At 39.2% G+C, this 26502-nt stretch overlaps 1 protein-coding gene across 2 annotated transcripts in view; it reads right to left on the bottom strand.

Moving 5' to 3' along the window:
• Positions 1-26502, bottom strand: part of LOC103398389 (protein kinase C-binding protein NELL1) — a 194480-nt gene that overhangs the window by 122339 nt on the left and 45639 nt on the right. Inside the window, exons 2-5 of one of the 2 annotated variants that reach the window (XM_008336989.3) lie at positions 25844-25933; positions 25369-25692; positions 24755-24877; positions 4051-4201 (exon numbers count right to left, since the gene is read on the bottom strand). In XM_008336989.3, coding sequence (XP_008335211.1) covers positions 4051-4201; positions 24755-24877; positions 25369-25420 — 326 coding nt within the window. In that variant the 5' untranslated portion in view covers positions 25421-25692; positions 25844-25933. Of the gene's footprint in view, positions 1-4050; positions 4202-24754; positions 24878-25368; positions 25693-25843; positions 26274-26502 lie in introns of those variants that run through there. The other variant, XM_017030667.2, reaches the window with a different exon arrangement.

The raw sequence follows: 26502 nt of genomic DNA, 5'->3' as shown, positions 1-26502 counted from the left end.
GTTGGAAGAGTGCCTGTCTGAGTAGAGTCACAAACAAATCCCATTGATTTTGGACATACTTTAAACCCGAGTGGCAATGTTTGATTGATCTGTTTATTTTGAAAACCATGTCTCTTAATCTGCTGTTATTTATTCCTTGGTGTTAATCTGTTAACTCTGTTAATACTCTGTTATGCTATACTATAACCCAAGGACTCTAACTCTGCCTCTACTGTTAAAAAGTTGCCCACAAGGGAAAAAACACCTTAGAGAAGAAGTTCACGTTCTTCTGACATGAATCCTCTCCAGTTCACTTGACAGTTTTTCTCTGTCAAATATATAGATTTGAATTGTGTTGTTGATATTTGTTAAGCAAGACCTATATTTGCTGCCTCACAGTAATTGTGTTTTCTAGGTTTTCTTCCTTTTCTGCCTGGCAGCTAGACTCCTCTTTAACTGTTTCTACTTCTCATCCTAAAGTCTTTGAAATCTTGTTTTCTACCTCTGTTTTGTTCTGTCCCATTGGGATCTAGTTTCTTCATAATAATTCTCACTTTGTTTTTTTCTGTTCTCCTGTTGTGTGAGTATAAAAATGACATTTCCTTTGTCATCACTAAGTCCTCGTGTTTTATCTATGAAGCTGCGACAGTTTACATCCAAGATAAAGTCCTGACGTGACAATAATGTCTACAGTAAATGCTCTATATATGTATTTAATCATATAAACTGAATGTACTTTATATATTCATTATATGTTGGGCCACTAAATAAATGTATTTGACTATATATATATATATATATATATAAATTTTAGGCTCTCAATAAAAATACTGTATAAATTGTATCATGGAGGCACTAACCTAATAATACTAACCTCTAAACTAACCTATTTCCCAACCATTTTTGAGCCACAGCACATATTTTACGTTACACAGTTCAATTTACTTCTAATTGACTTACTAAATATTAAACCATGGCCTGTTTTGTTGACAGAAAACATGATATAAGATGCCATCAAAATCACAGAGAGATGATTAAGGCTGAGGCTGAGACTACTGCAGGTTGGTGCAGCGTAGGGAATTTATCTTCTAAAAAGAAGCCAATGTGATAAGCAGGAGTCGTACACATAAGAATCATTAGGGCTGAAGGGCCAGGCCTGTGGACCAAAAGTTAGTTCCCTGGTTTTATGGCACCATTTAAAGGCACTTGTACAGTAGCAGCTGTTCTTTCTATGGAGCTGACTACTGTACATTCTACCACCATCAAACAAATGTAAAACAAACAGTATTTAAAAAAAGTTTCCTCCTTTGTTTCCCCAAAAAAGACAAACTTTTATGCACTTCTGAACTCGGGTACTGAACTCGGGACAGTTAGCAGGTAGAAACACACAGGCTGAGGAGCTGGCTGAGCAACTTTGGTGTTTGCCTGCTCAAGTAGGGATAACAGTAAGAGACTGGAGGCTGAGTTAGTTCATCACAGCCCTATTGCGACTCACTGACAACAAAAGTGTAAGCGCAACATGAAAACTGCTGGCTAGGATAAAATATTCTTCTTTTGTTCTATTCAGCCCAGTGAAGAAGCAATAAAGCTTCTTCCCTCCACATCCCCACGAGCTGGGCACAAGAGAACAAATCTTTTAAGATGGTACAAAGAAATGCTTCACGCTGAAGAGACTTTTTCCCACCCTTAGAGTGTGGCAAGCAAAGGATGAGAGGATGGAGGTGGCAGGGATATTATCATACTGTAAGGTGGACGTGCAGAGGAGGTGGGAGGAGAAAGGAGAACGGTTTGATGATGTGCAGTAGAGGAAAAAAGACGTATTGAAGAAGGGGAAGTGAAGAAATCTGTGATTGGATTCAGCCCAGTGATAGAAATAGTTGTCTGTTAGCTGGCTGGAAAGAAGGTCTGTGTTATAATGGGAAAGAATGGGCATCGGCAGAAGGCTCTAATAGGGCCTTCAGAGAGGATTCAGGGTTTCAGAACAAATCCTCGGTCACAATGGAGCACAGGTCTGCACTGAACCACTCCAGGCTCTGTCCATCTGACCCAATTTAATTACACTCAGAGTGTTCCTGTGTGACTCACCCACCTCACCAGTGAAAAACATGAGCGAGACACATTTACATCCCAATGACTCCTTTATGATCTCTAATAATACACACTGTTTAGAGTAAAGTATTAGGATATAAATGTACAATGGCAGAGCAGAGGTTTGTTATCACGGCAGTAAACTAACAATTCAGGTTTGGTTTTGTTGTTATGGAATTTGAAACAGTGACACAGTCAGCCGCACTGACCAAGTGGTAAACTGAGGACAGTATTTCAAGACATAAACCATCATGCATTGCACCTGACTGACCAACCAACCAACTGCAGGTAATGTTACACAATTTTTCAATATTTATACAATTTCAACTTCATCACTGTTAGTAATAATCTAGGAGTTGGTTATTAGGTGATGCATTTGATACCTAAAAACCACTGTATCTCACGCAGGCCTTCATTTGTAACTCAGTGGCTCATCAACCGTTTGGTGTTGGGGCCAACTAATAATCTAACACATCTTATTGTCAAAAGGAGAAGACATCGAAGTCTGAAGACAAAGAAGAGTTCCATGACAGGGTTTAAATCAATCCTACAAAAAAGATTTCTTGACTAGATCTGCCAGGTGTCAGACGATGACTTGACAAGAGATGGGAATCCATCTACAGTTTTATATTAGCACATTTGAAAAGTAGTTGGACCTCCCTTTGTCAAGGCTAGACAGTAATCAGCAGCCGTTAAGTTGAGCTCCATCTTCCCTGTTTTTTCCCTGTAGGAATTCTGCATTAAGAAACATTTGCTGTATGGGGCATGTCATTGTGCCTGAAGGAGGAGGACGGTAACCTCAGATCCACAGCTCCATTTAGCCACTCTGTTGGAAGGCCAACCCACTGTGCAGCAATTTAGCCAGCAGGTAATGTGGGACAGGGAAAAGGAGACAAAGGGAACTAAAAATCAACTTTGAAGGTCACCTTAAAACCACTGCAGGGGCTTACATGCAGGTTGTGCATCTGTAGTGTATACAGTCTGATGCCCACACACTAAAGGGCTGCTCTTATTTTTATCTTTACACTTATATGTGAAAGAACTATACAATTCATAATTAAGATTATTTTCCCTAATGATTTCTACCAAGTTCTACCACATTTAATCCAGATGTCCCTAGAAGAAGACATTTAGTCTGAATATTAATCATCATTTTTTTATGTTTTGGACAGACGACTGCAAGTTGCAGTGTAGAGGTGCTAGTTACTGCTTTTGAAAAAGAAAAACTCTAAAAGATTTTAGAAAAAATTCAAAGTTCTGCTTCAAATGAAGGACACTCTTTACTTTCCAATTGTGTATGACTTTGCCTTTGTCTGAATACCCCACACACACACACACAAACACACAAGCTCACTTTGACTGCCGGTTATACAGAACTGAAAGCATTTACCTTTAAGCCAAAGGAGGGAAATCAATGTTCCCTGTCCTTTCAAAACTACTCACAGTAGTGTAGCCTCTTAGTGAGCAGAAAGAGGACTCACTGTTTCTAACTGACTACAACTTTGTTGGAGATCCATCAGAGCTAATAACATTTAGACCACTGCAAAAAATAATGGCATTATTGAAATCTTAAAGGCTTGAGATTAGGCAGAATACTGGGTCATAAAAATTGAGGTCAATATAAGGTCTGGAAATATTATTATTATATTTCATCTTCTGCCAGTTGTACAGCTGTTCACACACTTCAAAAAATGAAATACACTTCAAACGTCCAACTACAGAGAGATCTCTCTGCTGTGGGCAGACATGAGGATGCTGCAGCGTCAACATCACCCATGACCAGCTGACTTTCGCAGAAATTATCTAATCTCACTCCAATTATTACTTTTACTCCACGTCAACAGCTTTTGTCAGCAGGTACGAGGAGATGGCGGTTCATCACCGAGCTTTAATTTAGAATGAGAGTGCTCAGTAATCCGTGGAAGTAAAGCTATGCTGCAAAAAAGCTGCAGGCCCAAATGAAGAGGATTAGACATGGATTACCTGTGTTCCGACTCATGGATGGAGAATACGACTCCTGATGTGGACGACTTCTGCTGGATGGAAGCCAAGAAGGTAAATTCACTTTTACTCCTGAACAGCTGCACCACTTTCTCTGTGATGTGTGCCGGGGCGTGAACTGCTCTTCCAACATCTGAAGAATAAAATCAAATGGGAAAAGTCATGAGCCAGAGTAAACACTGGATACAGCCGGTGTCTCTCTGACATCTCTGTACGCTCTCAGTGAATGTGCATTGAATGGTATAAGTTATTTAGTCACACGAGGCGGAACAACAGAAACACATTTTTACCCATAGAAAAGACAAAGTTGACTCTACGGTGGAGTTGTAATAAAGGGTTCTCCACAGAATGGTTATTAAACAATGCCACATCTTAAAGGAGCAGTTCTTGTATGCTGTGTGAGCCACACAACAATAGAACTATTATTATTATTATTATATAATACTACAATTAATCTGGAAGGGTTCTACTGTCTGTCATTTATCATAACTGTTGATGGGAAAATTTAAATAATAATACCTTAGAGTGAAATTATTATATTATTTTTCTAGGAGTTGCAGAGTAGCAGTACAAAATATACAGGTTTACACAAAATATACTGTACGACCATTTCATTTGTAGAAAACACACACACGCACACATTTTTATATTAAGAGTTTAAGCGCCATAGCTAACATGTACCTAATCTTATGTGTTATAAAAACTTTAGCTACAATTTAAATCAGAAGTAGAACGATGCCAGGAGAGTTTAATGTCTTCGGGCAAAACATTTCATTAGTATTGCAAGGGATTCACTTCTCCTGAAGTCATTTCTTACAGGTGATCCAACCTCATTACACTGATTGTCCATTACTGAAGCCTGCCACATCCTGGAAGATAAATAAAGAATGCTATAGATAACTGTCTAAGCAAACAAATGATATGCTCCGTTGGATATACTCCAAAAACATTTGAAAAACGTGAAAACCATTCCTTTTTTTTTAGTACAGAACAGTTAAAAAGGCCATTTATGAATTTCATCAAACATCTCTGCTGCCTATTTCTTCACAGGTCTAAAATACAGATACCTAGTACATTTTTATTTTTGTGTCTGTCAGCTCACATGACGGTGAAAAAGCTCGAAAAAGTCAAGGAAATAGTAAACAAGTGTCTGAAACTCTAGAACCAGAGTACAGATCTGTGGCTCCACACTTTCAGCTGTACATGACAAAAAGTTCAATGGAGAGGAGCCCGCGGCTGTCTGAGCGCAGGGCTTTTAAATCTCCCCAGAGTGACGGTGCCGTTGCCTGCCCTCGCTCTCAGCCTCTCCACTGTCACAGCCCTGTCAATGGAATGTCATTTTTTTTCCCCAGTTAACCCTGTTCCCCGACATGCTGCCTCTCGGTCCCCGGCCTGTCATTAGATCACACCTTCAGCTGTGCACTAACACTGTTCCAATTTAAATGATGTAAAGATACTGACAGCATTCATGTGACATTGTTCTACCTGTGCCCCAAAGTCTCGGGTACAATTGTGCATCAAGCTTTTCATTTGTTTTATTATGATTTTAATTTCACTGTTTTCTCTCCAGCTGTAAAACCTTAACACTCTCAGGTTTATGTCCTTCACAGCTGTGATCAGCAGCAAACAGTTTCACCAACGATCTCTTCAGAAGGGCAACAAAGAAAACCAGGCTTCTCATTTCTGCTGTGACCTTGAAAACAGTTGAGTTGCGAAGCCTTAAAGACTTCAGTTAAAGGCGGAACCTGAATGCAGGTACGCTGAATAACAATGACAACAAAAAGGCTGCATATATGAAGAAGAAATACTTTTAAAATACGGAAAACATCACAGAAAAAAACACAAAGAAGACAAGGAAACAACACAGGGAGAACAAGCTTCAAACTGCTAGAGACAAAGGGCAATTCGGAAACCAAAACAACAGCAAAAAGGTGCAAATGATGCAGCTAATGAAACACTGGTCCTTAAAAAAGAAGAAACAACACATTTAGGAAGAAACAGGAAGTGTTAAAGAATGAAAATTAAACAGAACAACACAAGCTAATAACAGAGAAAGAGAATCAGCATGAAATTAATCAAGATCAGTGACTTTAACAGAGTGCAGCGTTTAAAAGTCAGGGCAGTGACAGCTTACACAGCTTCTAGCTGCAGTATGCGTAGTGACAGCTTACACAGCTTCTAGCTGCCTAGCATCGTGGTGTCCAGTCTGGACACAAGTTATAGTCGTGTAATAGTATAAATACGTATAAAGATAATAGTTCAAATCTCGACAACTTTAACGTCCTGACATTGACTCTAACTAAGGTACTGGTCAATGTCCACAGTAAAGATAAACATGGTCCAGTTCTTCTCCTGCAGAGGGAACGATCACCATACACCATACATCTTATTATCAATTATTAAGCTCAACCTATTAATGGTTTATTACAAAAATTATTATTAATATGTGTATCTTAAGATGAAGACCAAATTAACAACACAGATCATATCACCACATGAATTCACAGTCACAGGAGGAAACAGGTAGAGCAGGAAGGTTCATCTCCCAGCAGACAGTCATGAGGAACAGCGAGGCAGGCTGCAGCCATCTGTCTGCCCTCTCTCCGCTCTTACTGGATTTTTAATCAGGACCCTGGCAGGCCCTCCCCTGACTTGGCTCAGTCTTACAGATAGACTCTTTAACTGGCAGTGAGTGAGGAGCTCAGCTGTGGTCTGGAGAAAGTTCAGTCAACAAAGTCACAATTCAGTGAAGACTTTCCATTAACGCTGCCACATTGAGTGTTCCTTTTGGAAAGGCACATTAGCACATTTCAATATCCAATTCCTTGACAGAGGAGCAAACAGAAAATGTGGAATCCTAGTTTTTTCTTACTGTAAATGTATAACCAAAAAATTGTGTAATTATTTTTCAATAGAATTTACAATGTATTTACATTTTAAAAATATTTTAAAAGAAATATATATTTAATTTGTTTGGGGGATAAAGATACGCCAAATTAGACAGTAAGTGACACTTTGTTCCCTGGAAAGCAGGAGACGTTTTTATTTTAAAAGTACTTTTGGTGTAAAAGCTCTGCTCACTTTCTGGCTGTGTTAACTATCTGCTGTGGAAAACTTCATTTTTATTCGTATCATTCTAATGTGATGACAGGGTCATCACCTACAGTATGAAACACTGTTTTCCATTTCATAAAGCCCAAACTAAGGAAGTATTGGTGACGTACTCGGTATTGGAAAGTATACAAATAAAAATACTAAAACTCATAGTGTATGTCTGTGTAGAAACTAAAATCCAAATGTGCCTTTTGTGATTGCTATTTCTTGCAGCAGTTGTGGTTGTAGAAGGAGATTTATTTCATCACACGTGACTCCGATAACACAGTGCTCTCCTGTTTTTACATACTGCCCAAAATCTTGCTGCTTCACAGATGAACAATCATTACATTGTTCAAAATCAGTCAATTTGAATTCTCACCTTCTCTCACATCCATTCATTCAAATTATTGTGTTCAACATCCCATAATGTGTGCCCAACTGGCCAAGTCTATTGCTTCATTTGTAAATGTCTAAAGACGTAGAGTTGATTTATAACAGTCCCATTCATCTGGATCAATTCTAAACCACTTCACCTTCACTTCTGTCACAAAACACCAGAGCTCATCTTTACTGTAATGTGTGATAATGAAGTCAAATAGTAAATCAAAGAGAAGGTTTTGAAGGACACTTGAGGACAAAACAAATTTAAAGAAAGTGTTTTGTTTTTTAAAATATATCCAGGACCCAGTGAAAGATATGACAATGTAACACACTTAAGAACATTACACACACTACATACTGAGAAAAATGTACTATTTGATGCAAGACTGATCCCCACCACAAGAAATGTCTCAAAGTAATATTTTACATTATAATAAATTAATATTTTTTGAATACATTGGTTAAAAGAAAATACTGTCAAGTCTCTTCTGTTTGTACAGGTGATGTTTCTTTTTCCTAAACTGTGTTTATTTTTAGGGCTGTCTATCAATTAAAGTTATTAATCAGATTAAACACAAGGCAGCTGTGGATTATTCACAATTAATTGTGACCAAGATCACTCAGTGTGATTTAGCTGCAGGAGCTCAATCCCATGTATCGACTGTGAATTACAGCAACAATGAGTGAATGGATAGTGGAATGACTGAACAGGCCAAAAACTACCTCTGTACTTTAATGTACTTCTGTTGTGGGACAAACGAACTCCATTTGTCGATGTTTCTCATTACTCCTACTCAATGAACATCTATCTGTTGTCCAGTGAGAAAAAGCTGTCAGATCTGGGTTTTAACTTCCTCCTGTACGTGTCCTCAGTGAGAACCCTCTTATTAGGTACATGACAAATCACATCACAGTAACAACCCAGCAGGTAGGTCAGAATGTTTACTGTCCACCAGGTCATGTGCTTGCACAGAAAATTTGAACTGGATCATCAATGTTTCATTGTTTAAGTTATGAATTTTTCATCAACCAAGAAGTACTTCAGATGCAAGCAAAGTCATCTTAAGAGAGGCATGCTGGGAGTACAACTTCACATGCACTCACTGACTCCTTCACGTGAGCAAACGCCTTTTCCTTTGCTTTTTGTTTACTCCCTATGGCTTTTTGGTGCTTTCTAACCCTTCTCCGTTTGATATCTCCTGGCTGTCAGCTCCAACTGTTTCACTCTACCCTAACATCCATCTTTGTTTGTGCCGTTAACTACTTTTTCTGTTATGAAGTGTGTTCCTGCTTTTATACTTTAGTCATGTCTTGCCTTTGGATTCACTGTGATTTGTGGAAATATATTTGCAGCATTATCTTTAGGACAATAAATGATGAAGATAGATGATGGTAAAAAAACATTGATGATCAACAATCAATGTTCTAATACCCTGTGAGTCACAACAACCTCCCCTCACATTCCTGTGGGTTTTGTTGTAATATAATGCTATAGTTAGGAAAAAGGAAACAATATGGTTAAAAAAACAAACAAAAAAACATCAGAACACAATGGGACCAGATTTGAGCTTTAAAAATGGTTATCAGAATCTCTCTTAAATGGTGATGATATATTTCTTTACAGCAACCAATAGATCAACTGACAAACAACTGTACGTGAACTGTACATCAAGGTCAGAGGAGAAATGTGATCATGTGGAGAGAATAGTGACACAATATACAGTAGCATTACTTTGTTTTAATAAACGCACAAGGTGGAGACCGGTACTTAAGGTTGACTCGATGTGACTTCAGCTATATACTGTATATATAAGAATTACAAGTGAATTCATTTTAAACATTAATTATATTTCGTGCTTCATTTTTGGTGCTGCTCCTTATCTTTGGTCCAGTCCCTCTTCAGCAGTCCAGTCTCACTGCTTTCTCTTCCTGCACTGCAGACCTGCCTTGAGCGAACTGAAAGCAGGCTAGCTCCTCGGGGACAGTCTGCTGTGTACTGGATAGATGACTGGTTCTGGCGAGCTTTTTATGTGGATACAAGGATGACTAGAGGGCTTGAAGTGTGGAAAAAGGGATGACTGTCTTTTTGCAGGATCAGAGTGAAAATGAAAAATAACTACAAATGGCTGCGACATGCTATGAAAAATTAACAGGAAGCTAAAACAGAACTAGCTGTTCAATCTAATATTTTTTTGGAAGTACTTTGGAATCGGTTGCCAGTTGAGATACACCATATCTGAAGAGTAAATGTGTGGTCCTAAAATTACATTAATTTGTTATTTGTTATAATGATTGAATGTTCAATGATAAATAAGTCAGGAAAAACAGTAAGTTTTTCATTCAAGGATTTACACAGTTTGGCTCTGTAGTCTTGTGTTTTTTAAGGGTTATAGAGAAAAGTGTCACTTAAATGCCTCGGTCATTGTGTTTGAGGACACAGTCCATAAAATGTGGAGAATACATACTGTATGTATTTCTAACAATAGTCCATCTACAGGGTTTTGCAAATGAGAAATGTCAGCGTTCAGAATGAGACTGACTGACATCCCGTCAGACCACACCAGCAACTCTTAATGTGGTTTATAAATGACAACCTCCAACAGCAACAGTGATATCTGCAGTCAACTTTCAATGATGGATTCTATCTCAACAACAGTCATTGTGGCAGAGCGCAGCCACATGAGAAGGGACCTCACAACTCTGAGGTAGAATTCCAGGGGAATCAACACCTATAATCACAAGTGAAGGATCCTCTCAGGACGAGAGGTGACACATTTTCAACAAACCTCAGGTTCACTTGTTAGCAAAAACCAGAGTGATTTTCCCTTGACATCTTCTGCTGCTGATGAACCTTGCGTAAGAACAAATTAAAGTGACAAATTAAGTGTGCCAGTTTTATAAAATGCTTTTTACTAATGTCATTAAAAGAATATCAGTCAGTACAGTGTGCCTAGTTCTGATCAGCTCAATAAACTACAACAATGTGTGCATTATCTTTAAATAAAGAAGCAAGATATAATGTATTAATATTATATGCTGCCTTTATCTGTAATGTATGCACTCAGCCAGGCAGCAGTGTCTGATGGGACAGTGTATGAGTGTGTTTACAGCAGAAGGTCAGGCAGCTGAGGTGAGGCTTTTTGTACAAATATATTTTACGTGTGTGCCTCCTTGTCTACTCTATAAGCAACTGCAGCTGGTAGTCTTGTATAACAAGTATATTACTGTCAATGCTGTCATTCCTCCATCTGGGCATAAAAGGAATCTATTTTTTTTTTCTTTAAATTGCATGAAGTGACCAAAAAATGAAGCAGATACCTGGCTGCAATGTGCTGTCCTTCAAGAAGACCTGAGGCTCTGTAGAAAAGCTTGTGGGTGGAGTGAAGTGGTGAGAGCTGAAATCTGAGCAGTGTAGGAGTGAACAGTGAGACAGAGGGCACTGCCCGCCCCCTTTTTACAATCCTTACAGTTTGCAGTTTCCCAAATCTGTCAACTCACTTTAGCATCATACTTTTCCCTTATGTTGTTTCTGTGGATTTTACGGTTGATTGAAGTCAATTTTTTTGTTTCCTATCTGAATGAGAGGAAGAATAGACAGTAATGGCCACTGTCTGTGTGGCTGAACAGAAGGCTGGTTTTAATCAACACATCATCAACACTGTTTAATGTCAGTGTCTTCATCAAATGCAGTGTCTATGAATAGACACCTTATGGAGCCTAAAGCTCTTACTTTGCTTGTTAACTTTCTGAAGTGTGATTTTCTCCATGACCCCCTGCCCCTCCCTGTCAGAGCTCTGCAGGACCCTCCCAGGCTCAGGGCAGCTTTGAAATCCTTAAACCACTCCTCACACATACATGTGCAAAGGAATGCAGAGAAGACGAAAAAAAGGTTACATTGAGATGTGAGCTCATTTAAAATTAGGCTAGAGTGATTTGAGGTGCTGTTTCATTAGATGGCAGTCAGGCAGGCTGCTGGGATTCTGCAGCACTCTGAGGACCACATGGCTATGAAGCCGGGGCCCCTGAAGAGATCCAGTGGAGCTTTAACAGTAAGCCCCTACTTCCCTGCACAACTCAGCCAAGCTTAATTAACATCTTTTTCTCATACCGCTCTCGCTGACAGACGGCCGATCGCTGGAACCGACAGCGGGAGAGCACAGGCCACTAGACTTGCCACACAGTCATCAAATTGTCATCATCACTGCTTATGCAGCTCTTTATCTCAATTAGCCATGCTCTGGACGCCTGGAAAATATGTCAGAAGGAAGCTAGAAAAACTGCTATCCCTCGGTACTGCAGCGCATACATTTGTGATGGATCGTCCCCAAAGAGCCTTCAACAGTAGCAAGTTGTTGATCAGAGAATAAAACACAAATTCAACATTTATCCAAGGAATTACACAGCACTGCAGATTCTCTAATAACCACCTTAAATACATAAGTTGACGGTCATCCACACTTGTCTGCAATAGAACAGCTGCATCTCGTTTTCTTTCAAAAGAGAGAATAAACACAGCGAGCTGGAGGTTGACCAAAGACGTTTTGCAGCGTGGGCAGCATGTAGAGCGGAGAGGTAAGATAAAATCATGACAGGACACACAGAGAGGAAAGACATGCCAAGATAATATAGCCACAGGTTCTCCAAGGGCACAACAATTCCTCTCTAGAGGAAGACAGAAACTGTCCCAATCCACGACTACAGCAACAATCACAACAAATGCGTTGCACGTGATATTAGCAGTGACATACCGTGCATTTCTCAACTTTAGCACAATCCTGTGTGACTAAATTAATATCTCAATGATGTCATTATCTCTATGGAAACAATCAATAATATGCAGATATGCAGTTTAACGAATCCTTATAACCTAGATCAGTGGTTCTCAAACTGTGGTACGGGTACCACTAGTGGTACACAAGCACCGTCTAGTGGTACGCGGGGAAAATTCATATTATCATATATACATTTTTAATTGAATAAATCTGAAACATAACATGCACAATTAATACAACATTTAGAAAAATGTGTAGCTACTTGTTGTTCTTGCTACTATTTATTTACTTTTTTTGCTGCAATGCAAGTCTGTTGCGCACGTAAGCACAGGCAGCACAGAATCATGGGATCACTTGCAAGTTGAACGTGGAACGATCAGGGGAAGTCTAATGTTGGTCATCATGGTGGTACTCAGAGCGCTCAATGTTTTCTCAGGTGGTAGAGAGTAGAAAAAGTTTGAGAACCACTGACATAATACATGTACAATATCATTGAGAAGACAAAACGCATTTTACTATTTGCACATGAACTCCATCCTCCTCTTTTTCTTCGTCTGTCGTACAGATTCAAACACGTGCTGTTCTATCTCCAGCCACGCTAATGATGAGTCCAGTCTGTCCTGTCGTATCTTTGGCATCATTTTAAGCTGAGAATGCACACAGTGTATCAGTGGACATTATTCACAAGGGGTTCTGTACGGAGCCGGAGCCACCAAGCTGAGGGACTTTGACTGTGATGAGGTTGATTATAGAGACAGAAACCATGAATTAATAAAACAAATGGCACTCCAGATGTTTCTGCTGTCTTGATGACAAACGCTGTTTTCACTCAGGCGTGGAGATGCGATCTGAGCAAAACATGAGCATGAAAAATATGAGTGGCCTTCGTCCTGCGTGTGTGTAGTTTCCATTTTTAGAGATACTGTCAACGTGATTCACGAGGAACCCTCGGTCATTTGGCACTTAGACGTTTGGCACTTAGCTTTTATTGTTGAACTACTTGTGGCAGACACTACATTTCCTGGCCCCGGTGAAATTATGTTGCTGTATTTTACTGTCTCCAACTAGTTGGTTTAATATTATATTGTGAGACATTACATATAAGTTCAACTTTAATACTCAATCAGTGATTCCAGTTAAATACTTAAAATTAATATATATTTATATGACTATTCATTTTAGAAGCACCATGTTCAACCTAAGAAATGTCAAGATCTGATTTAATGTTTGACAGATATTGCAATATCTGTCAAAATCCCAAAACTTGACATGAAACTCATGAAAAGCTCATAGCTCTTTGTAGAGTGAGGCTCATTAGACAGAAGTTTTCTTTTCTTTTTAAATGTCACAGGCTTACGGAAATAAACTTGGCAGGTAATTAGAGAGATCAACTGTGTGTCACTGTCTATTGTGGCTGGCAACTCCAGAGAAGGAAAGAGAGTCTAAAGATAGTTGAATAAAATCCCTGGTTCTGCTCTGTCCAAAATCAATCTCACCTTCAAACTGTATATCCATTTATCAAGTCATCATTTCGCTCACATATAACTTTGTTCATCCATCCTCAGGAATGTGAAAAATATGTTTTTTACAATTAATATACTCAAGCAAAGAACCATGCCCTTATAGGTTTACCAATTGCACCCCACCTCTTACAATTTTCTATTCACTTCAAAATAAAAGTCTGTTGTTTTTGGTTGTGCCACCCTGACATTTCAAAAATGTAAAATGCTGGACAAATGTTTTGCAGTTATTTTAACAGTTCTGAAACCATTGATATTAGAGGGAAAAAAAGAGTCCAAAAGACTTTAAACATAAAATAATGACTTCATTATTATTCATTATTATTTAAATAACATTTTTAGTAGTTTTCTTAGTCTCATTAGCTCAGACAGCTGCACTACCTGACATTAGGGGTTTGAGAAGCCAAAACATAAATTAACACATTTATTTTAATTTATTGAACAATGTATGAAAATTAATATGATTTATAGAATAACGTGGTAGTCATGAATAGATTTGTTTTTTTTATCGTAGTGATCCCCATTCCTTTGAACTGCAACCTCCAGCCATGGCGTGAAGCCGTTTAAATTTAATTCAAGTTAAATCATTTTAAATGTTTATCCTATGCAAAGGTTTGTTTTCTGTAATTTTGCTTCAACTGTGAGATGTTTGGTCTTCACATTAAAGAGGACAGTACCATTACTGCACTTTACAAATAACGCTGTAAAAAAAAAAATCACAAAAGTCACCGTAGAAAACCAAGCAGCAGAGAAGAGAGTTGTTTCTCTAAATATTAATAATACATTTTAAAAGATTCTGAACAGGCTTTGTGTGTTGTCCTCACGTTTGCCTTGTAGTGAAAAAAAAAACAAAAAACACTCCAACATCGTTTCAAAAACATTTTTTTCCAAGGTGTCATTAGCTAGAATTAGACATTACAAATTCAGATTCCAATCTACTGCAGGTTACAAAGCCAGTGGAGTGAAAGAAACGCAATTAAAGCTCGACTGTGATACAATCAAAATAAAGACAATGGCTCAAGGCAGGGAAAAGCTGGGCCAATTATATAAAGCTTCTGATGGAGATAGGGAGGTGATGAAGGATTGTTCTCACTCCTTCCACAAACAGTTTGAGGCGGCAGTTAATAGACAGAGTTTAATTGCTCCACGTCGAGGTTACTGTGGCAGTAACCAGTCTTAAGTTCGTCAGATTGAAAATGACATTGAGTGGTTTATATGTGGGAGTCGTCAGAAGGAGCCTGGGCCGTGTGACCATGCATACAAATTCAACAATTTACCAAATAGTCTGTTTTTTTATTTATTTTTTATTTACTTTTAAAGTCAAATATTAAAGTTATACAAAAATAAACAAAAGACTTTATGTAGTTTATTCATAGACCCTCTCCTATCGTGGTAGTTGTGTTACAAGACCCACCACAAAAAATCAAATCGCGAATTAGAGGCGAGATAGTTATTATGTTATTCACGTATATATTTAATCTTTACGAACCTCCCCCACGATGCATGAGCCAATCAGTGTGAGGAACAGAATAGCATCCTCAATTAGCCAATAGTACACCAAGTACCCATTGTATTAGCCAATAGTATGCTGTGCACGATCTTCTCTAGGTAAACAAAGTTACTAACGATCGTTCGCAAATGCGCTTGACTCAATTTCAGAACTTGAGTCCACTTTTTTAAAGCCAAAATAAAAGATCTTATTTAAATATATATATATATATATATTTCTTATATTGAATAATAAACACTTCTACAATAACCATTTCCATCCTTGTGGAGTCTCTGAAAATAAAATAAATTCAGACCCTGCTTCTTTGCCTCATTTAGGACTAAATCAAATGTTTTCAAATGTATTTCAGTTTTGGCAAAAGAAAAAACACAGACATAAAGCCTGTATTTATTTACTTTAATTAATTAAAATGTCAGCTTTTGATTTGACATTTTACAAAGTGAATGCTTATTTACACGTCTTTATTGTGTGATCCTGCTTAAAAAACATTTTTCTAAGCTGCGACCACATTTACATCCCCAGGGACGCACCACACCAGGGATCCCCGTCACTGCCGTAGATTAATTGAAATCCAAGTGTGTAGGAGAACATTTACAGAAGTTACCTCCAGTAACAAAACACATTATCAATATTTTTGCCTGCAATATATATTTTCCTAACCTGTTGTAAATCTAATGGAATGCTTTGGTTAGACCAGGCAGAATTAAACCAACATCAACAAGTTACAACTGATGATATCTGTGTCTGTGGCAATTTCCTCCCCTACACTGCCTTTAATAAGACAGCAGGGGGGCAACAGAGACAGGACAGTCCCCCTTAAAAGATATAGCCCTCATGTCAGATGAATAATTCAAATGAAACAATGCCTCGGAGATTTCCTTTTAGGAGGGACCAGTGACTGGCCTCCTGCAGCAGTAGGACAGCCAGAAAGCTCATACATAAAAGATGAAAGGTTTGATAGCCTCCGTTGGATTCAGTATCTGCAGAGTTTAGAGTTGGAGCCAGACTGCTGGTGTGTGTGTGTGTGTGTGTGTGTGTGTGTTGTCAGGTGTGGGTGGCAGGGGGGGGGGGTGTTGTGGGGGGGGGGGCGTTATAAATAGCAACGACACAGATGCAGGAGAGGATGAGACCTCAATGAAACCTCTGCATTTCTATCCAGCTCACGCCACGGAGCACAGCGGAAACTGCCATCAACCAAAAAGGGATAACTACAGTATTTGGGTCATATTGTCCTACGGCGTTATGAATGAATGGGAGAGTAGGGTTTTTGTTGGGGAAAAACAAGAGAGAGAAAATGCATTTGAAAATGCATTTGAAAAACAAGAGAGAGAAAATGCATTTGAAAACAAATCCAATTTTAATAACAAATATTTTTTAGATATTCTCTTTTTTATTAAAAAATACAAACGGAAAAGGATCATTAAATAAAGTGTGATGACCAGATTTGTCCAGATTAAAGAATCCACTAAAGAAATGACTTTTCTCTTTCTAAAGACAGAAATGGTATTACACCACATTTAATTTAATTGACCTAAATTCAGCTCCTTAAATTCAACGCTCCTTTACCACGTATGAACCAGATTCCTAGCCTTACACAGACATGTTAGATTGATTCGCGTCCAAGATTCTCACGTTTTTTTTAAGTATAACGTTTGCATGTGTATCGTTGCAGCAATGATTTATCAGCCTTTATCAGTCTTGTTAAACCTACACCTTTTTTCTGCACCTCTACAGACAAACCTGTGATAGTAATAAAACCTGAAGGCCAAACATATTGGTTCAATGCACTTGTCGTCTCATTATGCATCAAGAATCTGTGAAAAGCCTAACTAGGCATTTATTTAATCATGAGCTCCACAACCGCTGCGACGTCAATGCATTTAATCCCCGCTGTTAACAAAGTTGGACAAAGAGCATTTGTATCGATTTAAATACCGCAGATCAGGGTTGACGAGGCGACCTGTCGGCAGCAGATTTGATGGAGTAACACTGATCTATTCAAAGACAGCTGCAACTAAAACATACTCAAACAGCCTATGAGGTTCATCTCAGGCAGTAGATACACAGCCACACAGCCAAGAGCTGAGGACAGAACGACTGCAGCAAAAAAAAAAAACAACATAGCACAACCCGTAAGAGGGCGCTGAGAGGGCACGGCTACAGGTGGAGCTATCTGACAGCCACAGAACAGGAAGTGAAGGGAGAAAAAAAGTGCACAACTGTGGTGCTGATATCACAGCTTCACATGCAAAAGTTTTAGGCAGTGTGGGGGGAAAATGCTCTCAACTAAGAATACTTTAACAATCTGAGCTGCCAGTAGTTTATTTTTATCAATCAGAAGAATGAGGCATATGAACAGTGAATGACCTTTGGCCTTTGAAAAAGCATCATTTTGTGTATGTTTCCTGGCACAGGGATTTTGAAGGAACTCAGCTGAAGATTTTCCTGAACATCTTCCTGAACATCTTAGAGAATTACATTTCTGTGTCACTTCATTTTATCCCAGTCAGACTCAGTAATGAAATTGTATAAATTACAAATGAGAATATGACACGTCCTGTCAACCAACTGATGGCCCAAGGGCTAAGGAAATAAGATGTTTGTATATTTGCATGTTACAATAAACACACAGCAGGCAGTTGTGAAAACATCAACTATTAAATAATGATGCTGTGCAGAGAGCAGGTATTCACTGTAATCAGTGGGTATCATCGCTCTGGTCTCTTTAGAAGTCTAGACAGACTGTGTAATAATAGGTATATGAAGGAAGCACGCTACAGTAGAAGCGTTTTTATCTTTTTTTGGAGAAAAAAAATGTCGTACCTTTTTTTATTGATGTCACTTCATAAAGCTTTGCAGACAAAGACAGAACTATAATAACTAGATTGTACTGGGATCATGTATCTGTACGGTGCAGCTACAAGGTTTTGAGTCATAAGAGAAGCATATGTTTTTGCAGTGGTGGTGACAGTAAGTTGTCGTCTCGTTTGTGTTTCTGTAAGCTCTTTCTTTATTCTAGTATTTAACTAAATCTCTTTAAGAACGGTCTTCACAGAGCAAAACAAACCATTAATCCTTTATTTCTGCTCCTGCCAATTCTTCACCAGCGCAAAAGATGTTGAAACATGTTTCCATGCAGATGGCGGTCTCTTTTAGCATAACTCATAACGATTCCTCTGGACATTTGACATATTTGACATCACAGTAATGCTCGTGCTAATAAAAATTTGACATATTTACAACATGGCGTTGAAGCAGAAGTGATCTGAAGTATGAAGTATGGTTTTATTTCATAAACAGTTTCTTAGATGAGCAGAGCTTTAACAACAATAACGTGGGGAAATACCTACAGCATACAGAAACACACACACACACACACACCCAGACACACACACCATGCATTTAATTTACGATCAATGTGCCGTCTTTTTAATATATTCAGAGCATTGCTGTGTTCCTCTTTTCCCGGCGTCAGCCAAGTTTAACTGCTTACAAAGCCACGGCCTCATTTATCCAATGCAACTCAGAGGCTGTGCTATTAAAAAAGTCAATTTATCAAAGATGCTAATTGTGTGCTTTTTATGTTAACATGTTCATTCCTGCAGAGGAAATGTTATATTTTTTATGCAGTTAATAATTAGATGCCAAATGGGTTAATGCAAAAAGAAACCTATTTTCTATTTTATTTCCTAACTCAATAAGAGTTGATAAATGTATCCATAAGGAATGGAGTCGATAAGTGATATCCATGTTAGAACCAAAGTTCTTAATAACAATTATCATGATTAGTCTAAATGTGTGATATGGTTCAATTTATAACGTTGAATGAGTTGAGTCTTTTTCGTGGTTCTTGGAGGTGCCTTGTACTGTAGGTAGAAGGAGTCGAGAGTTGCTTTCAAAACTTCAGAGAAGCGTTTTTCGTCAACAAAATTAATCACTATACACTCCCTGACAATCTGTTTGGTACAAATGTCAGTCAACTTGTCAGCTGCAGTCACACTGCCTGTACTGGGCATGGTGAGACTGGTCTGACGCAAGCCGTGCAGTTGACGTGATGCTGAAGCTTCCACAAACACATGATGGATGTTGAGATGGTAGCTCCCAGAGCGTGTGGAAATGAGGTATATACAGCACAGTGTGCTTCACATGAAATAAAATGTCAAAATTATTTAAAACATTTTGATTTAGTAAGAAAATGACAGGTGTATAATGCAGCTAAATGATAGTAGATCCACAGATTTCATATTGGCCAAGACAGAACTTGTGGTATACTTTATTTCAATCTAAATGTCTATTTCTAGAAAACACAGGAAACAAACATGCAGATTAATTACTGCACGTGATAAAAGTATTCCAAACCCTAACTCAGTGTTTCTCAAAGTGTCACTGGTGGGGAACGCAGACATGACAGAAGGTTCAAGTATTGATGGCACAACTGCACTTTTATTTTCTCTTTCTGAACTTTGATGTTATTGATTTTGATTCATTATAAAATATGATGTTACTTGGTGTTCAATAAATTTGAAATGTAATATGTCAAGATTTTTGATGGGATGACGGGGGCTTGAACATCCTCACTTGCTCAAATAATAACCAAAAGGTTTACGAAATGTTTCTGCATGATTCCTTCACATTTATCAATAATAGAGGCCGAGTTGTGCATCTTTTTTTTCTTGATTAAACTTTTTTTCATGCCTCCACACAAATTCAGCTTTAAGCAGTTGAAGATGAATATACGTATATAATACAAGTGAAAATCAATATTAGGACAGACAGCATAGATATAATATATATCGGCTTTTCAGGTCTTGAAATGAGGTGCTTTCATATATTTGCAGTTATCAGATTTCTGTCCTCATCTGCAGCGTCTATTTCATTAACATTACAATTTTTGAAAGTCAGCGAAGAACATGAAAATCAGTAGCAGTTGAAGTGGTTCAGTAGGGACACCTGGTTATATGTAGAAGCTTTTAACATAAAAGAGTGACATAATTAGGAAGGAATCTAAAACTTGATCCTCATTACTTGACTTTAGGGATGCTACAATTTACTCAATCAAATCATAAGCCAACTACAATATAAATATATATAATTCATGTTTTTTTTTTTTTCAACCTTTGTATGCCATAAAACAGATTCATGAAGTGGATCAACACTGTGATAGTTTTTCAGCTTGATGATTACAGTTACTGCCTGCAACTAGGCTCTAACGAAGGCTCCAGCTGTCCATTATCATATACTGTGTATCAATTACACATCTGTCAGATCTATTCAAGAAGTTCTGGCCCAAATGCCAGGATCATGTCTTTTACTCAGGGACACATCATTATGTAGATTACAAAGATTTTGTATACACTCCCAACATTCTAGTGCCAACCTGTCCAAATAGGGGTCTACAGGCTACATGTGGCCCAGACACATCCTTTGAATGGCCCAGTACGGGGTCATTTATTACGACACTGACGCCCTGTTTACCTGGCAACAATACAATATGACCACAGCCTCTGGATATAGAGCGTTTACATGGATCGGGCGCAAACAAAATTTGCATATATATATATATATACACACATTTACAGGACATAAGCCTATGGACAAATATATTTTACTACTGAACAAAGGCACCTCTAGGAAGTTGTTTGGGTAGTAAAGAGAGCAATTACAATAAATGCTGACTAAGTGTTGTTCATTAATTCATTCTGCTTCAACTGCATAATTTTATTCAGAACTGCAGCCGGTCCAAGCGGTCATCAGGATAGGCTGGTGGGATACATCCTGGACAAGTGCATCACCAGGCCACATATGGAGATTAAAAAAAGCATTCACACTCATATTCACACCTTGGCTTGAATTCAGAGTGACCAATTAACCTAATTCTGCATGTCTTTGGAGTGAGTCCAACTATTTGAGAGTAAAATCTTTGCAGACAGACCATCTGTTACCACTAGGGCTCAAACCAACTGATTTTGTTGCTGCAAGGCAAAAGGACAAACCACTTTCCACCATGTGGCCATGTGTTTACTGTTTTTTTTTTTATCAATGAAATGTACATTAGTTATACATAATGAGGGATTACAATGTATTTGTTTTAATTTATAACCTCCTTTTCTCTATTGATAATTCTGATAATTCTGCTGTTATATTAGCCTGAGGAAAAATAATGTACAACATCTGTTGTTTGTTAATTACTGGCAGCAGTAAAACTGGCCCCAGCATCCAGACAATGTCACAGTAGGGCTGTTGCGGTCAGAGGATTTTGCCTGCAGTAAGTCAGGGTGGCTCAATATTACAGTATGCAATATCACAGTACCATTTTTTTAAATGTAAGTATGTACCAAAGGTGTTTGTTAATTACTAAATTATTGAAGTCATTGCAATTTCATTGCAAAATTTCCTCTGAAACGTCTTTTAAGGCTACAAAATTAAGTCTACCAGGCACACACAAAACAATTTCACACTCCTTGAGCCTATGACTGACGTATCATTTCAGAGAGGGGTAATAATATTTTCAACAACACTGAAAACCCTCTCTGATGGTGCACTTGTTGCACAAAGCCAGCGAGTTCCATGGTAGCTCTAAGTGCACACTCACACTAAGGCTAGTCGCTGCTCAACACAACGTCATCATTGCTGTGAGCTGCTGTCAGAGCAGAATATCTGCAGCAGCATCTGACTGTGATATGCATGAAGGTGTGTGTTTTGAGTGGAACAAACACATACGGCTGTGAACTGCGTCAGCAGTTTTTTGTTGACTATCTTTGTTTGTTAGTTGTTTGCCACTGGTCGCACCACTGTTGGTGGCCAGAACATGTGCTATGTGCCAGCTGCCTCCACCCTGCATGTCTACAATCTCCTGAACCACTTGTGGCGGTGACCTTTCATGCATTGCATGAGCTTCTTAATATCAGCCCTACGTCACAGCCTCAGTCTTCGCCTAGCCCTCCATCTATCTACTGACACTAATTAGAGCAGCAGACATTTTACGGGGATTACAATCTGTTTTTCCCTGATTTGTGTAATCAAAGCAATGAAATATGACATTGGACCAAGCGCACAGCATGATTGCATACAGCATACATAAATCAGCTTAAATAATCATCGACCCAATCAGTCACAGGCGCTCCAGGAACGTCTGGACTCTGCATTTATCACAGTCTGTCCTACACTGTAAACGACTGCTGCGTCAAATTTAACACTTACTGCAGTTGATGCTCTAACTTCAGCTGCGCTGGTAGCAATCTGGGTTACAAGGCCACAGAAGAAGAACGGCAAAGAGGCCCGAGTGTTAAATAGGTCACAACACAAGCATCTATGACAACACCACAGGTCCTGTTCTCACCGTAGGATTAGTCTCTCGTCTCGACCCTGGGAGCATGGACGCCACAGGGAGAGGAGGTTGGAGTAGGAATCGACTTCAGCATGTGTGTGTGTGTGTGTGTGTGTAACTAAAGTAAGGCTGTGCATCCAACCCTGCATCCTGGACAGCTCAGCCTCAGCAGAGACGTCCAAGCTGCTCCGGCCTTCATTCATACAGAGCCAAAGGCGAGATGAGCCAGGCATTCTGACAAACAAAAGAAAAGAAAAAGACCCCACACACACACACACACACACACACACGCACACACACACACCAACAGACTCACATCGCTAGTCTGAGTCCAAACATTGATCACCACTTTAAAACTGGTTGGAGCACAAGAAAAACAGTGACAGTTTCTGTTATTTAAGCAGTTGGTGAAGATTCAGACATCACAGACACAATCAATAACTAGTTCTTATGAATTTACCTTTTTCATGCACACAAACACATGAGCAGCCAGCTGGTTTTCCCTTTACCAGCACTTTGCATCAAACTCTTTCTTTATTCATTGCTGATAGCAGAGGCTACTTTTTATCAACTAAAAACAAAGTGCAACCGCAATTAGGACGCAAGTTCCTGTTTTGTTCACACTTTGTTTTCCATCAAAACATTAATTTTGGTTTAGTTGTATTAAGTCAATCCCTTCTTACCACCTAAACCTGCATTTCAGTCAGTGTTCCAGAGACATCATGTGGACAGGATTACTGTACTGTAACTTCTAATGAGTTGATGCATCAGCCTCTCTGGTAGCCAGGCTGTACACTACTGCTAGCATACACCTGAACCCTTCCAAACTTTAACAGTTTTAGTTACATTATTGAGGCTTTCTATTTACACCTTCCTTGACCAGTGGTGGCTTAGTGGTTAAGGAAGCGGAGTTAGGTCTGGAAGGCTTCAGGTTCGAGTCCACCAGCTGCCAAGTTACCACTGAGGTGCTCTGAGCATGGCACTGTCCCCACACACTGCTCCCCATCCCCACAAAGCTGCCCACTGTTCACTCTGGTGATGGGTTAAAAACAGAAGTCACATTTGGTTGTGTGCTGTGTCACAATGACAAGTACTTCACCTTCCTTTCTTTCTTCCTTATTGAACTGTTACCTGACCTGTACTATTGTGGAGTCGTCACACTCTCAAATCTTAAAGCTTATAAATAAAGAAACGTTTGAAATTGAACATCTTTATTTGTGTCTGTAAAAATGGCTGTAAAACCTATTTTCTTCCCTGACAACATAAACAACCTAAACCCTTACCCACCGCCACAGTTTTTCTGTTATCCTTTTGTCTTTCTAAGAGTCAGACTTACAGTAGCTGTGAGATCACTTCAGGTTCATTTTTAATTTCCAGTTTAGATCTTTATTTTGTCTCTCTCCTTTACAGATTGTGCCTCCATCGCAGAATGGGGTTGGGAGTAAGTCATCAACAAGCAGTGTCAGTACACAGATGCAGCTGGTAACGTTCAAATGAACCCCACTAAATGAGCATCAACACCACAGTTTGTTCCACCAATTCAAACACCTATGAGCCTCGCTCGCAGAGAGCGATGGCGCGAGATAGTGTAGAAAGGTTGGACACGAACTCTGTTACCAGGTTAAATGAGTGCCCCACATGAGAGTTACCACAGCCTTATCTGAAGAAAGTCATTTTGTAACCAATGTTTTCAGGCTCTGGAGGAACCTGCATCTTCACACTTCCCATCAATTACTAACAGTTGTTAGGGTTGCTTGACACCAAATGTTATTGAAAACAGTTATTAAAAGGCAGCTAGGCATCTGCTGCACATGACAAATTAAATGTGGAGTAATTATGAGAGGAGGAAGCCTGGGGTGATTAGACTCAGGAGCACAGGTAATGCTGTGACTCCACGGAGGTGTGGCGCTGCGAGGCTGTGCTCACACACAACTCCTGTAGTAAAACAGAGAGTGGGAGTGTTGGTGCGTGTGTGTGTCTGTGTGTATAAAAGCTGTGTGTGTTCGGCGATGAAGACGAGAAAACAAAGACAATCTGAACTTGACTACAGAGGATGACAGTGTCAGTGTGTATGCGTTACCTCGGAAAATGAAGGCTTTGCTGCCGTTGTGGAGCCCTGCCACTTGGGTAATTCCATAAGTGGCATTTGCCAGGTCAAGTTCGTGGATGATATCGACGTGATAGTCTTCATCTGAACCCAAGGCTGGGGAAGAGAAATGAAGGTTAAAGAAGAAGTGTGTGAAATGACGTTTTTTAAGCCTGCAGGAGAATGTATAAAACCCAATAAATGGTGCTTTTTTTTTTCTTCCTTTTTTTTCTCTCTCTTTTTTTTGCATGCAGCCATTTTTAAATTCCGGTCTTGGAAAAGTCATGCAGTTTTAAAATAAATACAACGAATGGATGGAGCTGCGTCCGTGGCCGCAGCCATCACCTGTTTTCCCCACTGTAGGTGAACTGTGCGCTCACGTAGGGTAAAAGCTGTTATCTTTGTTAACTTTTCTCATTATTTCTTGTTTAATCATATAATTAACGTTCAAAACTGCGAACCGTACAATCCTGAAACATTACCCCAATGATGACGTTTGTGCGCCTGGTGGGGAATTTAGGAGCGTCAAAACCATAGGATGTCCTTTTTTTCCTACTTGTTTAAAATCCATCAGTGTGACCACAAAGTAGCAGCTAGATGGAACTTACCTGGTTTGGTAAAGATGAAGAAAAGGTATAAGAAAGCCACGTAAATATCCATTTGTGTCGAAGTTAAACTGCGCACAGAGTCCTCAGCCGTGCGCTCCGCTGCGTATCCACAAGCCACTGAGTTGGTGCGTCTGGTGCGGTCTGTGCGCCGCTGTCACCTCGCCTGGATGTGGAGGCACCGAGGAATGATCCACGGCAAATAAGCAGGGGGTTGTTCACTACAAAATCCACTCAGTTTTCACCGCGTGGACGCGCCCAGCTCTGACTGTGAGGCGTGCACACATACAAAGGATCGTGTTCATCCAGAGCGGCTGTTAAAACGGGCTGCAAACGAGAGATGTGAATATATTATTTCATGAGAATTTGTAAAACTCCCCTTCTCTTCAGACCGTTCAAAATTCCAACGTTGGAGGTAAGAAGAGGAGCTTTTCAAAGGAAAGGTCTGCGAGCGGAGGATGTGGGAATTCTCACTTACAAAAGGATCGGATGCATTTTCCCCCCTTTGCCGTAGCAGAGATTATTCCAGTCTTCCGTAGTCTCCTGGGACAAATTAACCAAACCAGGGCTGACAATAAAGAACAGATTTTATTAATAATGTGCAGACACTGAGGCGTGCAGTATGTAGGTTTGCTCTACTTGGGTTTTTAAGGATAAATTAAAAGGTGCATTTCTCTTCTCTTAATATTTGCAATTAAATTTTTTTTGACCTCACTACTACCTTTCCCTGGAGTCTGTGCTTACAGAGAATCGTTAATCAAACCTTTCCTGTGTTTGTAATTTGCTTATATTTGTGCACATGGTTTTATATATGTGTGTGTGTTTCATTCCCATACAGCAGCACTGAATCTGGCTTTGTTGTGTCCAGTTATGAAGACGGAGTACACAGTCTCACTAAGACATATTCCTGTGTCCATATACATGACAACATAATGAAAAAATAATGAGTTCACAGCCACCTCTATCCAACGTGGACTCTTTAACCTAAACACAGACCATGTTCACTTATTTTGGATGTATTTAATTATTTAAATGTGAATATGGCATTAGATCACAGAGATTCCACTTGTCCTTAGAAAAAAAAACATTTAACCCTTCAGATTTTGTAGAAGAAGCGACTCTGACAAACAGCACTTT

This window comes from Cynoglossus semilaevis, unplaced genomic scaffold (genome assembly GCF_000523025.1).
Source record: "Cynoglossus semilaevis isolate Cse_v1.0 unplaced genomic scaffold, Cse_v1.0 scaffold1033, whole genome shotgun sequence".
NCBI classification, from domain to species: Eukaryota; Metazoa; Chordata; class Actinopteri; order Pleuronectiformes; family Cynoglossidae; genus Cynoglossus; species Cynoglossus semilaevis.
This window is presented reverse-complemented; position numbering and strand designations above follow the sequence as displayed.